At 40.8% G+C, this 14,523-nt stretch overlaps 1 protein-coding gene across 1 annotated transcript in view; it reads right to left on the minus strand.

Moving 5' to 3' along the window:
• LOC147326929 (CD48 antigen-like) overlaps positions 1-14,523 on the minus strand; it is a 38,279-nt gene that overhangs the window by 14,926 nt on the left and 8,830 nt on the right. The window contains exon 2 of the mRNA XM_086294476.1: positions 1,936-2,265. Within this exon, the coding sequence (XP_086150602.1) occupies positions 1,936-2,265 (330 nt within the window). The remainder of the gene's footprint in view (positions 1-1,935; positions 2,266-14,523) is intronic.

Here is a 14,523-nt window from a genome sequence, read left to right on the forward strand (position 1 = left end):
TCCTGAGAAATCTTAAGAGGCCAGTGAGAAGCAAGAACCATTCCAGGCATAGCTGACAGCCCAGGCAGTGGTTGAGGTCAAAGGTCGAGCTGGTTGGGGCCCATCATGAGATCAGACTTTGGAGCCACAGCAAGGACCATGAAACTGCGTTGGACTGAGAGCTGTGCCACGGGGGGTTTCCAGAGGCCAACAGAGGAGATTGTGGACAACAGACGGGCACCTGAAGGATGAGGGGAGCGTGCCAAGCTCCATCGACAACGCAGAGGGAGTCTAAGGATGGTGGTGATAACAGCAGTTTCCTATGAGGTCTGCAGCTTTGGAAATAGCTGAGACCCATGTTGACAAACAACAAAACTAACTGGTATGTTTGAATGTTTATTCTACATACATTTGGACTCTGGTCCTATGGACAATGATGGAAACAACTGGAAGAGACATTCATGACGCCCTGCAGAACTCAAACCACTCTGCAGAGAGACATGTGATTTGCACACCCGGAGGAAGCATCACCAAGCTGAGATGTTTTTGAAAATGTTACTTTCTTATTTTCACTATTAAATTAACAATTTCTTTGTTTGCTTGTAGGATGCAGGTTGCCATTGGATGAGATTAATGAGGAATGGGATAACTGCTAATACATTTGTTAAACTGTGTACTTTTACAGTAATTTAGGGTGATTTGACATATGCTGAGTATAAAAATGTTTGCATTAAAACTGTCAGTCATGAGGTATTCATAACTGGGAATTTTTCTAGCATAAAGGTCAATAAGGGGGGAAATGTTAGATTTGTATTGTTGATTGTCATTTATGCTTAGAAACATTTACCCACATATGCTTAGAAGTGTATAACCATTTGTAGATTGAAAGAATGTCTCATCCTAGGAGGTCTGTAACAGCTCTGTGTAGCATGAAGGGGGAGTGCGTTCACTCCCTCTACAGAGTGTTCCGGCGTAGATCACACCTCCTAGGAGAGTTCGTATCTTTTCTTATTGATTTATGGTATAGCAAGCACACGTATATCTGTTTAAGTATAAGAGCCTTTTGTTCAGATGGACCGCTAGACTCCTGGCACCAGCTTTGGGGAGTCTTCACAGGGTCACATCTGGACACCACACACACACACACACACACACACACACACACACACACACAGTATTCTTTGTTCACATGTATACCTATGTAAGATGTCATATGTTAATGACCCTATGCATATTCATGTAACCACAATAAAAGGAGTGCTATGGGGAGCCTGGCTGAGAGTCTGACGGAGGTCAAGTGGTGGAACGACACTCGGCTCCAGCCAGCTTTCCCTCATGCATGAGTAAAACCAGCCTGCTTGTGTCTTGCTTTGCAGTGTAACTATATTGTCTTCAACGTTCCAGCGGATAGGTACAAGCTACAAACCTATCAGGCACTAACAAAAAGAGGATTTGAAGCTGTGTGGTATGAGGAAAAGAGGACGAGCACATGGCTGTGGCTCAGGTGGTAGAGCAGGTCAGCTACTAATTAGAAGGTTGGTGGTTCGATCCCTGGCTTCCCCAGTCTGCATATCCCTGGCAAGATACTAACCCCAAGTTGCCCTCCGATGTGTTCATTGGAGTATGAATGTGTGTGAAGGTAGTTTAGTTTGCACTTGTGTTTGGAAGTGCATGGGTGAATGAGGCATGTTGTATACAAGGAGAGTAGAAAAGCGCTGTATAAGAATCAGTCCATTTACCAGAAGGTTCATGAATGTAGTGAAGGAGGACATGCAGAGGGCCTTTGTAACAGAGGAGAATGCTAGAAATGAGGTGAGATGGAGGCTAATGTATCTAAACAGAGCAGCAGTAAGGAGTTGTTGTGCATCTTTTCATGAATCAGTGTGGGAAAAAAATGTTGCCTTTTTATTAAATTGTTTTCAAGGTCTAGTGACGCGAGTGAGCGGATGTACTTACAATAAACAGTCAGGTTAAACTGCTTCCATAAGATGGTGTCGCTGATGGCCTGCCACTTGTAGATGCCTGAGTCCTGGACGCTGAGCTGTGTGATGGTCAAAGCTCCAGTCTGACTGTCCAGCTGCAGTCTGTCTTTAAAACGCGCATCATAGTCACTCTTCACCACTCTCTTCTTTATGGTGGCAAGTCGCATGTTTGGATTTTCGGCTCCAAAAGTCCATATTATCTTGGCATTACTTGGACTTTCTCCTGTCTGTAGGGTGACATCTGCTCTCTCTTTTGCTTTCACAGCAGTCTTTCCTTCATTTCCACCAAAACAACACAGTATTCCTGAGAGAGAGAAGATGTGGCTCCATGAGAATTCCTTGTGAAAATGCTAAAATTACTTTTGCGTAAATGTCTTGAAGCATGTTTAATCATCCAGGTAAGCCAATCTGTTCATCTGGTTGTAACGTTTTCAGTTGAGAAATGTTTCTCCCACTGAAAATGCTATGTAAATGTTTTCTTATATGTTTCCAATATGACAGACAGAATTTCTCCTCTCACTAAGAGCTACTTTCTTTGTTCAATGATGCTGAAGAGGTCATACAGGTAAATCACCTTTCCTGTTGTTTTTACCACAGTAAAAAATCATCACTGATTAATAATAACAATAAATAAGTCAAAACACCATTAAATTTGTTTTAAAATGGGATGCAAGATTGTTTGTAATAACACTGACTGACTCTGGACTAAGAAGCAATTACTGCAGCTTCAGGCTTCAAAATCTCTCCTGTGTCATTCGACAACTGTGCACAAAGCTTGACCTTCAGTGGGTACTGCACTATTTTGAATTTGCAAGTAACTTACAGTTTTTCTCGATTGCTAAAACACTAAACCCTATTGCCTGAACCCACTTATTGAATCAGTCACTCTTTTGGCAAAACCATAAGCACTTTTCATCTGTTTAGACACATCTTGTCAACACATTGTCATTGTGATGCACCTGTGTTGCATAATGGTGAGCACAGGTGGAAAAAGTCAAACACTGTAGCTCAGGTGGCAGAGCAGGTCAGACACTAACCAGAAGGTTGGTGGTTCGATCCCAGTCTGCATGCCAAATATCCCTAGGCAAGATGCTAACACCATGTTGCTCTCCTTTGCCACATGGTGTTAGCATCTTGCCTAGGGATGCTAACTCCGATGCATCCATCGGAGTGTGAATGGTAGACTACTTAGCTCAGAAAAAAGTGCTTGTGTGTTTGGGTGAATGAATTAGTAGTATAAAGCGCTTTGAGTGCTCAGACAGAGTAGAAAAGCGCTATATAAGAACCAGTCCATTTACCAGTTGAACACAACAACTCAAAATTTATCACACTTGTGGCTAATGATGTGATATCAGATTACAGTTTTTTCTGATTGCTTAAGCACATTTTTTGTAACTATTGGCTAATTTTGCAAAACTCTTCACACAAATAAGAAAACCTGTCACCCAATCATCAAAACATTGTAGTTCTCTTGCAAAAGCGAACACAGCTAGATTAACTCTTCACACCTTCGTAAAAATGGTGTTTCCGTATCAAACAGTACACACAAGCCATCATCTACTAAGCACACAATGCGCCAACTGCACACTGATGGTATGAATACAAAACACATCTGGCTTTTGCTTTCTCTGTGCACAAGGTAGGCTATGTCAGTTTGAGCTCATACTTCTGTCATAGATCCATAAGCATAGAGGGATCCAAACTTCAAGTACTGGTGTTTATTCAAACACATCAAAACAAACACAAGTGTTTATTTCCAAGTATAGGATTATTTGCAATCGCCATAATGACTATATGGGTTACTTGGTCTGCAGTGAACATGCTTCCTCTGCCCCAGCATCTGGTCATCTAGCAATTCTGTAAAGTAACAATTTCAGTATTTTTACATCAATGGTATTGGTGTGTTTCTCATTGGCATATGGCAGTGCTACAAATCTTTGTGCGAAGTGACTGTACTAACCGATTCTCATTTCAAGATGTCCTTATGGTACTTGCTACAGTGTAGCGGCTCGAGTTAGGCTGGACCCGTTGGCCAGCTTCCCTCAGGGTCATTCCACGGTTGATTACATGGTCCACTATTGTAGCTCTGATGTCATCAGCAATTCTATTTCTTACTCTTCCTACCCTTCCTCTCCCCCCTCCTCATCTTCCTCTCCCCCCTCCTCGTCTTCCTCTTGCTCCTCCTTGTCCTTGTCGTCCTCTTCATCCTACTTCTTCACCTCCACGTCCTCTTCCTCGGCCTCCTCTACTTCTCACTCTTCCTGCTCCCTCCATTGTACTCCGCACACACAGCTTACCTGGATTATAGTGCTTAGGCTGATTGCAAAGTGAACTAATTATCTAAAGAAGTTTTCACATGTGAAAGTGTGCCAGACAGTTGGCAAATTAGTGTTAATGATAGCCATACATGTGTATACTTTTGCTAGGAGTGTGTTGGAAATTTGGTAATTGAGTGTTGTGCAGTGAATTGTGCCTACAGTTTTGCAAAGTGTGTGTTACAAAATTGCAAACTGAGTACAAAGCAGTTTTTGTGCTTTTAGTTTTGCAAACTCAGTGAGTGGTTTTGCTATAAGTCTGAATAGTTTTAGAGATTGTGCTACAGGAATCACAGTTAGTGTTTAAGCATTCAGAAAAAACTGTAAATCAGAGCTACTGTGATTGACCATGTTCTTGTCCATGGTATGACAATGAAGGAGGCCGGACTAAGGGTACAACCAAACATCAGTAGATTCACCGTGTCCACCATAATCCAAACATTTAGAGAAGAGCACAGGTAGTTACCTTTTTTCACATCATAGTATGTAAATGTTGACAACAGTTACAAGATGGCGCCAGTGTGTGTGGCTCGCCATCTGCCTCTTCCCCTGTTGTGTTTGTTTGTGTTGTTTTTTTATTGCTAGAGTCAACTCTCTTTTAATGTACAATCGCCAAACTCTGCTGGACCTCCGACTAGTTGCCAGTGATCTTACCAATGCAACTTATACTGGACATAAGACGTTACCTCCATTCCTATCTGGGTTACCAGCTAACCTTTTTCGGATCCTGGCCTCACGGCGAAAGCGTTTCAGATGCCAGGGCAAATGCAGCGGTCTGCTCGTGAAACTTAAGGCGTACTTGGTGCGCTCTTCCCCGGCTTCTTGGAACGAACATGGATCTGTGCCTCACAATGTCTTTTCTCCGCGCTCTCTGGAGCCCATCGATGCCTGGCTGGTGCCCGTTGTTGGCTCGGATCAGATGTCCCAGCCGCGAAGGATTTTCCCTCATCTTTGTCGGCGTAGTGCGAACCTATAGAACCTGCGGTTGCTGTGTCGGGTCTCGCTGTCAGCCACGAACACGCTGACCTCCACCAGGTTTGGATTGGTGAACACTAGATCGCTGAGTAATAAAACTTTTATTGCAAGGGATTTATTTATGACCCAAGGACTGGATTTCCTCTGTATAACTGAGACATGGTTGAGGGCCGGTGAGTCCAGTGCTTTCACAGATCTTTTACCAGATGACTGCTGCTTTTTAAACTCTCCTCGAATATCAGGCAGAGGAGGAGGACTAGCGGTTGTTTTTAAGAAGCAGTATAAATGTAAACCACTGCCCTTATCAACATCACCTAGTAGCTTTGACCTGAGTATGTTTGAGCTAGGTCGCTCTCACACAGTGCTCTGTGCTGTGGTTTACAGACTCCGCAAATACAATAAGGACGTCTTAAATAACTTTTCTGATCTGTTGGCTGAAATTATGCCAAAATACAATCATGTCCTTATTGTTGGGGACTTCAATATTCATGTGTGCTGCCCTGACAAGCCAATGGCAAAGGACTTTTTAAATCTTATTGACTCTTTTGATCTTGTGCAACCTGTGTCTGTGCCTACACAAAAATATGGGCACACGTTGGATCTTGTTTTAACTCACAATTTACCTGTCTCTAACTTAGAGGTTTGTGACATTGTAGGGTCGGATCATAAGCCTGTCTTGTTTGAGGTTTCCCTTTCTTGTACCAAAGTTAATCCTCCTTCTGTTGTTGCTCGGTGCTGTCGTATTTTTAATCCTTCCTCTGCTGGACAGTTCTCTATTGTTTTTAATCAGAACTGCAACCTTCCTGATTCCAGAAGAGCTGAGTACTCAGTCTGCCAAACTGTTTTAGATTCGGTGGCCCCCTTTAAGCTTAGGCAAGTAAAAGCCAAATCTGAACCCTGGCTGAATGAAGACACCCGGGCTGCCAGAAGAAAGTGTAGGAGAGCTGAACGTAAATGGAAGAAGGATCAACTGCAGGTGTCATACCAAATATTACAAAACTACTGGAATTCCTACCAGAAGACTGTAAAAGATGCTAAGAGGAAACATTTTGCTGCTATTATTCAAGACTATTGACATGGTCCTTCATGCTCCACAGACTGCTGGTGTCGAGTCTTCTCAGGAAACTTGAGAAAACTTCCTGCACTTCTTTATTGATAAAGTGCTATCTGTCAAAGCGCAGACTTCCCAGTCCGTTCTCGACCCTTCTACCCCTGTCCCTAGTTCTGCTGTCTTTGACAGGTTTGAGCCAGTTTCCTTGCTCTGCGTGCAGGAGTTGGTTGCTCACATGAAGCCCTCAGGTTCCCCTTATGATGCTCTCCCTCCTCGATTTTTCAAAGAGGTTTTTCTCACTATAGCATCAGCTGTACAATCCATTGTAAATAGTAGTCTGTCCTCTGGTGTTGTACCTGTCAATCTTAAACATGCAGTGAATCAGCCTCTACTCAAGAAACCTGCTCTTGATCCTGATATTATTGCAAATTACAGACCTATTTCCAAACTGCCTTTTATCTCAAAAATTATTGAAAAGATAGTTAAGTGTCTAAATCCAATCGAGAATCTGTGGCAAGAGCTGAAAACTGCTGTTCACAAATGCTGTCCATCTAATCTGACTGAGCTGGAGCTGTTTTGCAAAGAAGAATGGGCAAAGATTTCAGTCTCTAGATGTGCAAAGCTGGTAGAGACATACGTTAAAGGATTGGCAGCTGTAATTGCAGCAAAAGGTGGTTCTACAAAGTATTGACTCAGGGGGCTGATTAATTACGCACACCCCACTTTGCAGTTATTTATTTGTAAAAAATGTTTGGAATCATGTAGGGCTGCCACGATTAGTCGACTAGTCACGATTACGTCGGCTATCAAAATCGTCAACGACTAATTTAACAGTCGATGCGTCGTTTGAAGCTTTGTAAGATCACAAAAGACGCAGGAATAAGTAGCAGGATTTAAGAGTGTAATAACAGACTGAAACAGAAGATGGCAGCACTGCATGTACAAGGATGCCAGCTGCCGTTAAACCCCGAAGAAGAAGAAGCTGTGTCCCAGAATTCATAGCGCGGCCCTGCTCAGTTTCCAACAATGGCGGCAGCTGTTTTTTTTTTTCCATATATTTTTATTGAAATTTTTTATAGTACAATACAAACAAATGTTGAACACCCTCACATTCACACATCCATCCATACATCAAACCTGCCTACATCACATTCAAATGTAGAAATGAGCATAGTTCTCACAGCAATACAAAAATACAATGGGTTAGGATAGACAAGATTCTCCCCTCCTTTCCTTCTTCTTTTCCTTTTTGTTCATAAATGTCCTTCACCTCCACTCCCTAAAATAGTCATATATGGCTTCCACATATTCACAAAGTCCCATTGTTTGCCCTTGGCAATATATGTCAGTCTTTCCAGGCCTAGAGAGATTGCAATTTCCTTCTTCCAGAGTCCCATGGAGGGAGCATCCATACTCTTCCAACATAGCGCAATGGCTCTTCTGGCTTGAAGTAGTCCGTAGTCCAGTAATTTAGTTTTTTTCCCCGATTGCTTAAATTCCCTTGGATATATTCCAAGTACACAGAGTTTTCCTATTAAAGGGATTTTTACCTTAAACACTTCAGACAGATATTTGATAACATCTTTCCAAAAGTCCTGGATTTTAGGACATTCCCATAGACAATGAAGAAGAGTTCCTTTTTCAACTAGACATTTAGTACAGATGTCCGGAATATCATTGGACATATGATGAAGCTTGACAGGTGTTATATAGGTTCTCATGAGCCATTTATATTGCAGTAGTTTAAAGCGTGTGTTTATTGTTTGTTTTTGTGCTTTTAAGCAGGCCTGGTTCCAGTCATTTTCATCTATGTCCTCTTGGATCTCCCTTCTCCAAGCATCCAGTTTATCTGCTGCTGAGTCTTTGGAGGAAAGCACCAGTAAATTATAATATATAGAGAGAAAACCTTTCCCTTTTGTATTCTTAACACATACCTCCTCTATTTTTGTCAATGGTGGAAGTTCAGCAATCCTTTGCAGTTTTGATGACAAATAGTTTTTCAATTGTAAATATTTAAAAAAATGCTTTGGGGGTATTAAATATTTTTTACACAACTGATCAAATGTGAGCAGCATGCCATCTGCATATAGGTCTTTAATTTTTTGAATGCCTTTATTTTTCCATATTTTAAATCCCCCATCACTTTTACCAGGCGTGAACTTTTCATTTCCCCAAATAGGGGTAAATCGCGAAAGCGATGGAGGATCGCCCACATATTTATGAGCTGCATGCCAAATTATAATTGTATTTTTCAAGAAAGGGTTCCTTGTAGTTTTTTTTAATATCTTAGTGTCTGAAGAATATAGAAAAGTGTGTAAGGGAAGATCTGGAACAGATTTTTGCTCGATGTCAACCCAGGCTGGAGGTGTTGTTGGGCAGAAATAATGGGTGGCTGATGTTAGTTGGGCAGCCATATAATACCATCTGAGGTTGGGGACTTGGAGACCTCCTCTTTCATAGGGCAAGTAAAGTAGTTGTAAGCGGAGCCTTGCCTTCTTATTATTCCAAATAAATTGGTTAAATAGTTTGTTTAAACTGTCAAAAAATGAAGTTGGTAGAGGCAACGGAAGTGTTTGGAAGTAATATAAAAATTTGGGTAAAATTGTCATTTTTAGGATATTTATCCGGCCTATCATAGATACAGGCAGGTTTGTCCAACGGTTTAGCATTTCCGTGACCTCTCCTACAAGGGGATCATAATTTATTGAGGTTATGTCCTTGAGGCTTGGAGTGATCCTAATGCCTAAATATTTAAAGCCTGTTGTAGTTGTCTTAAATGGGGTGGCCACCACAGGGCTTCTTCTTTCTTCCTCATTAAGAAACATTAATTCTGATTTAGAATTGTTAATTTTGTATCCTGAAAATTCTCCAAATGTTTTTATTAATGTTACTAAATTAGGGATACTATCTTTCAGATTAGTCAAAAAAAATATAATATAATCTGCAAATAAAGAAATTAGATGGTCTCTTCCTCCAATTCTTGTCCCTGATATTCCTGCATTTGCTCTCACAGCTATGGCCAGAGGTTCTATTGCTAACACAAAGAGAATTGGTGACAGAGGGCAGCCCTGCCTGGTTGATCGCTGTAAATTAAAGGGTTTTGATACGTTATTATTAGTTAAAACTTGTGCTGTTGGATGTGTATACAATAATCGGATCCATTTCAGGAATGTTTCACCTAGTCCATATCTGGGGAGCACTTGTAAGAGATAATTCCATTCTATTCTATCGAAGGCTTTGCACGCATCTAGTGATAGCAGCGCAGTGTCCTCCCTATTGTTTTTCTCATAAAGTACATTGAGGACACGTCTTATATTATGATAGCCTTGTCTCGTTTTAACAAAACCTTGTTGATCGTCTGTTACCAAATTAGGCACACATTTATCTAGTCTTCTAGAGAGTGCTTTACACAAAATCTTCGTATCACATCCCATAAGACTAATTCCCCTATAAGAGGAGCATTCAGTCGGAGGCTTATTTGGTTTCAATAAAAGGGTTATTGTAGCTAATCTCAGTGAGTCTGGGAGTATTCCGGACTTATATGACTCCTCATACATGTTAAGAAGTGGCAGTATTAATTTATTTTTAAATGTTTTATAGAATTCCATTGGAAGTCCATCAGGACCAGGCGTTTTACCGCTATTCAGGTCGTCTATGGCTTCTGACAGGTCTTTTATTGTTAAATGACTATCAAGGGCTGTTTTATCCTCTTCTGAGAGGGTTTGAAATTTTAACTGATCAAGAAATGCATCTTGTGTTTCTCTGTTTCCCGTATATTCAGATTTGTATAAAGATTGATAAAACTCTCTGAAATTTTCATTTATTTTTAAAGGGTCTGTTGTTATAATACCCGATTTGGACTTTATGTGGGTGATGGCCTTTTCTGCTTGCATCTTTTTTATCCTCCAGGCCAATAATTTTCCTGCCTTCTCTCCTTGGTCATAAAATAATTGTTTGGTCCACATTAAACTTTTTGCCACTTTCTCTGCTGTTAATTTATCATACCTGGCTCTTAGAATAGTCAGATTGTTTAGTTTAGTGGGATCATTGCTCTGGTAAAATTCTGTTTCATTAGATTTAATTTGCCTTTCTAATGATTTTAATTCTTGGTTATATTGCTTACTCTTGATGCTACTGTAGCTTATAATTTCCCCTCTTATGTAAGCTTTAAATGCTTCCCACCTAATACTAGCTGTGGTTTCATCTTTATTTATTTGAAAATATTGATCAATGCAAGTTTCTATAAATTTGACAAATGATGGGTCCTTTAACAAAAATGTTTGCATCCTCCATCGCTTTACACCTTGATCAACTTCGCCCAATCTAACTGATAGACATACTGCTGCGTGATCACTAATCACAATACTGTTATACCAACAGTTCTCAACACAAGGTAATAACTCTGTAGAGATAAGAAAGTAGTCTATCCGCGAATGACTTTGATACGAACTAGAATAACATGAAAATTCCCTGTTATTTGGATTCCTTGTTCTCCAGACCTCATTTAATCTCAAATCTTTCATATAGTTAAAAAGTATTTTTCTAGTCTGGGTATGAGTAGTGTCAGTTTGAGACGACCTATCCAGGTTAGGGTCCAGGGCGCAATTGAAGTCCCCTCCTATGATATAAAGGCCCTCCAAGGTTGATATTGTGAGAAATAGATTTTCATAGAAGGATGGGTTATCCTCGTTGGGGCCATAGATATTTATCAGGTTTATTTCTAACATGGAGATACGGCCCTGCACAATTACATATCTCCCGTTTGGATCTGTAATCACCCTCGTAGTTTGAAATGGGATTGACTTATGTATAAGAGTAATGACTCCTCTGGCATGTCTAGTAAAAGAAGAGAAATATACCTGACCCTGCCATCTTTTGGTTAATAAATGTATCTCTGATGCAGTAAGATGAGATTCCTGTAGGAAAATAATCCTAGAGTTAAAATGTTTTAGTCGGTTTAATACTTGTTTCAGTTTAGCTAACTTCCGTATCCCCCTAACGTTCCAGGTCATAATGTTAACCTTCAAAATGTTTTCTTTAGTTGTCCTCTCCATAAAATATTGTCAGACTGTTCACTTAAATAAACAAAGTAAAGGAAAAATTGAAGAAGCAGGTTTGCACATACATTCACACACTCACACATACCAGATAAAGAACTTGTAAACAATTTCTGATTGAACATTTGCATTTCCTTGTTGGAAATGTCTCCCCCCTCCCTTGAACAAATTATTTGGAGGGCGTTAATCCACATCACTGAGGAGTAACTAGTCAACGCGACCTCTCCAAAACCCCATAAATCAGACAGTGTACACTAACCATATAATGATACTGATTCTTCCCCCATAATAAAGTAAAGTTTACCCTTGGTAGGACAAAACAAAACAAAAAAAAGACTTAGGTGAGGTTCAGCTGTTAATATACAACCCAAAAACGATTGCAATCAAACTTAGAACGAATATGCACTTAAAAACGCCCAGTTATGGTAACATAAGTCCCACATAAATTCGAGCTCAAAATTTTATCTGTCTCTTATCAGTGACTCAATTACTGGTCGGTTATGTTGAAGCAGAGGCAGTCTTATGGAGTGTCTTAATGGTTAACCTGTTGTTTAACCAACTCACTGGTGATGAGCATCCTCTGCTGTTTCCTTCGGCAGATTCTTGTAGAATTTTTCGGCTTCTTGAGGTGTTGAGAAGAGGTGGATCTTCCCACCGTACAGGATTCTGAGTCTGCATGGGTTGTGCTGGAATCCACGGAAGGCATTGATATCAATAAACAGTTTGACAACCGGGTGAAATCCCCGTCGGATCCGAACCGTCTCCGCAGACAGATCCTGTGCAAATGTGATCTTGGCCCCATCATGTGTAATTTGTTGTTTTCTTGCTTCCCGATATACCAGTTCCTTCTCTCGGAATTTTAAGAAACGAATAAGCACCGCTCTGCTCTGGTTTGGTTTCCCGGAGGCAAGCGTGCGATGCACTCGCTCCAGTGTGAATGACTTGTCGGGCGCTAGCCCCAGCCACTTAGGTAGCATGATGTTAATAAAGTCGAAGAGTGATTGTTGCCCTTCTGCTCCCTCTTTTATGCCGAAGATGCGCAGGTTCTTTCGTCGTCCGCGGTTTTCCAAATCATCTGTTTTGGCTTCAAGAAGTGCGATTCGTTTGATAGCCGAGTTCAGTGACGTTTCTGTTTTCTCAAGTGTGCTTTCAACTTCGGCAATGCGGGCTTCGGCCTCTTCGATATGAGCCCCCTGGTTCAATATGTCTTGCTTTACCTCCGAGACTTTACCCTCCAGTGCAGTCACTGCGCTCGCCATCCCAGTCAGTCTTATATCGATGCTGTCCAACTTGGCTCCAAAATCTGACCGGAGTGATTTGAGTTCATCCAAAACCTCGGCTATGCTAGCCATGTTAGCATCTGTGTCGGACGTTGATGGTATAGCGCCTGTCTTGCGTCTTCGGGTAAAGATGTCACACTGTTTCACAGATGAAGCTTTTGACATGTCAGTGCCGTATATTCCAGACCACACTAACAGCATATGCAAGGGTTTTTTATAGAAAGTTTGTACACTGTCCTGAGAGCGACCCCGCTAAGCTGCCATCTTAATGCTTGGCCACGTGACCCCCCCCATGGCGGCAGCTGTTAGTTTTAATATTACTCTTATTATTCTTTCTGGGTCACAAAATAAACATTTAACATATTTTCAGGCGAGAATGTAGCTGTGTAAACCTCAAATATCTGCTCAGTTTGTCAGGACACCACATATTTTCAAAAGCGCTCCGACGTTTTTGGAGACGTCTGTTACCCACTAGCTCGATAGTTAGCCGGGGGCGAGGCTCACTAGAGCCGTGAGAGCACCGGACTCCCGGCAAATCGTTTTCAAACCCACCGCCGTCTTTCGCTACTCAGGTTAAACATGATATATAAGTCACTTAGATAACTTTTTTCAGTATTTTATTTGTTCCTGAGTAAATCGGTTTGGCTGAGATTAAAGTTATAGTTTTTACACAGCTGAATAAATGTCAAGCAGACAGCTGATTATCAGAAGTGTCAGATGCTCGAGAATATACTCCAGTGTCCTGTTATATTTGAGATAGCAAGGAGCAGACGGCTGAGTTTATTAAATCAATCAATCAATCTTTATTTATAAAGCACTATTCATACAAAAAAAAATGTAGCACAAAGTGCTTTACATAGTTAAAAGCAGCCCACCCCACCCTCCAACTCACTCCCCGCACTCTCATTAACATAACATAAACTACTTTCTATGTAGTGTTTAGTGACTACTCAGTAGAGAATATAATTTAGATTGACTTGAGGCATGATTTGACGGCATAGTTCAGTTTTGAGCACAAATTCAACTGTTTTAGGGTGAAAGTTTGGTTTTGCAAGAAGAGTCAGAGGTTTTGTGAATGTAGCTTGAAAATTGGGTTTTGTGTTCACAGTTTGGGGAAAAGGAGAGCAGCTTTCCAGGAATGTGTCTTAGTAATCGTGAAAAACTGTAACAAACAGTTACCCAAATCATTCAAAGAATAATAATTACAAACTTTAAGTATCTTTTGGTTTCTCTTGTATATTCTTCCACATTTCTATAATATGTGCATCAGCATCAATGTAATCAAAGAGAAATGCAGAAAAAATACTTGCAAAGACCTAGTACAGCTAAAAACTCAGGACTAGTCCTGTTTGTGTGTCTAATGGCCAATGTTGGTCTTGTTTTTTAAATGCAGAAGAAGACCCTCTGATGTCTTCTTCTCTGTTGCAGTATGTATGCAGTCTTGAAGGACAGATAATTTGGCTATGTTCTAGTGTTTGAAACACAAACACAGCTGAACATCATCTGTGTAAAAAAGATATGAGACTTCTTAGTTATTCAGGGTGTGTCAAACTCGGAGGATGTACAGAGCAAACACGATAGCAGTGCAGAACCTAGCAGCTCAACACAAGATGGAGTCGCAGAGGAGGACACAAAATTAGCAACAGGAACTGAAAAGCTTTAGTGAGAGTGACAGAGGAAGAAGCCAGCCAGAGCTGCGACCCTGAGATATAAGTCTCTCAGTCAGGTACTTTGAAAGGCAGCTGAGACTTCCAAGGGTACACAGCAAATTCAAAAGTGTTAAATGTTTTGGTGTTAATAGTCTTCTTGCAAAAGTAGAGTTAATTTTACTCTAAGCAGAGTCACATTCTTTTAATGTAACTCTGAGGTGTAAAATGATAGTAG

The sequence above is a fragment of the Aulonocara sp. 'chitande type north' Nkhata Bay genome, linkage group LG6 (genome assembly GCF_057382095.1).
Source record: "Aulonocara sp. 'chitande type north' Nkhata Bay isolate Kocher_YH1m ecotype deep benthic linkage group LG6, A_spYH_male_GT1.1, whole genome shotgun sequence".
In the NCBI taxonomy this organism is placed as follows: Eukaryota; Metazoa; Chordata; class Actinopteri; order Cichliformes; family Cichlidae; genus Aulonocara; species Aulonocara sp. 'chitande type north' Nkhata Bay.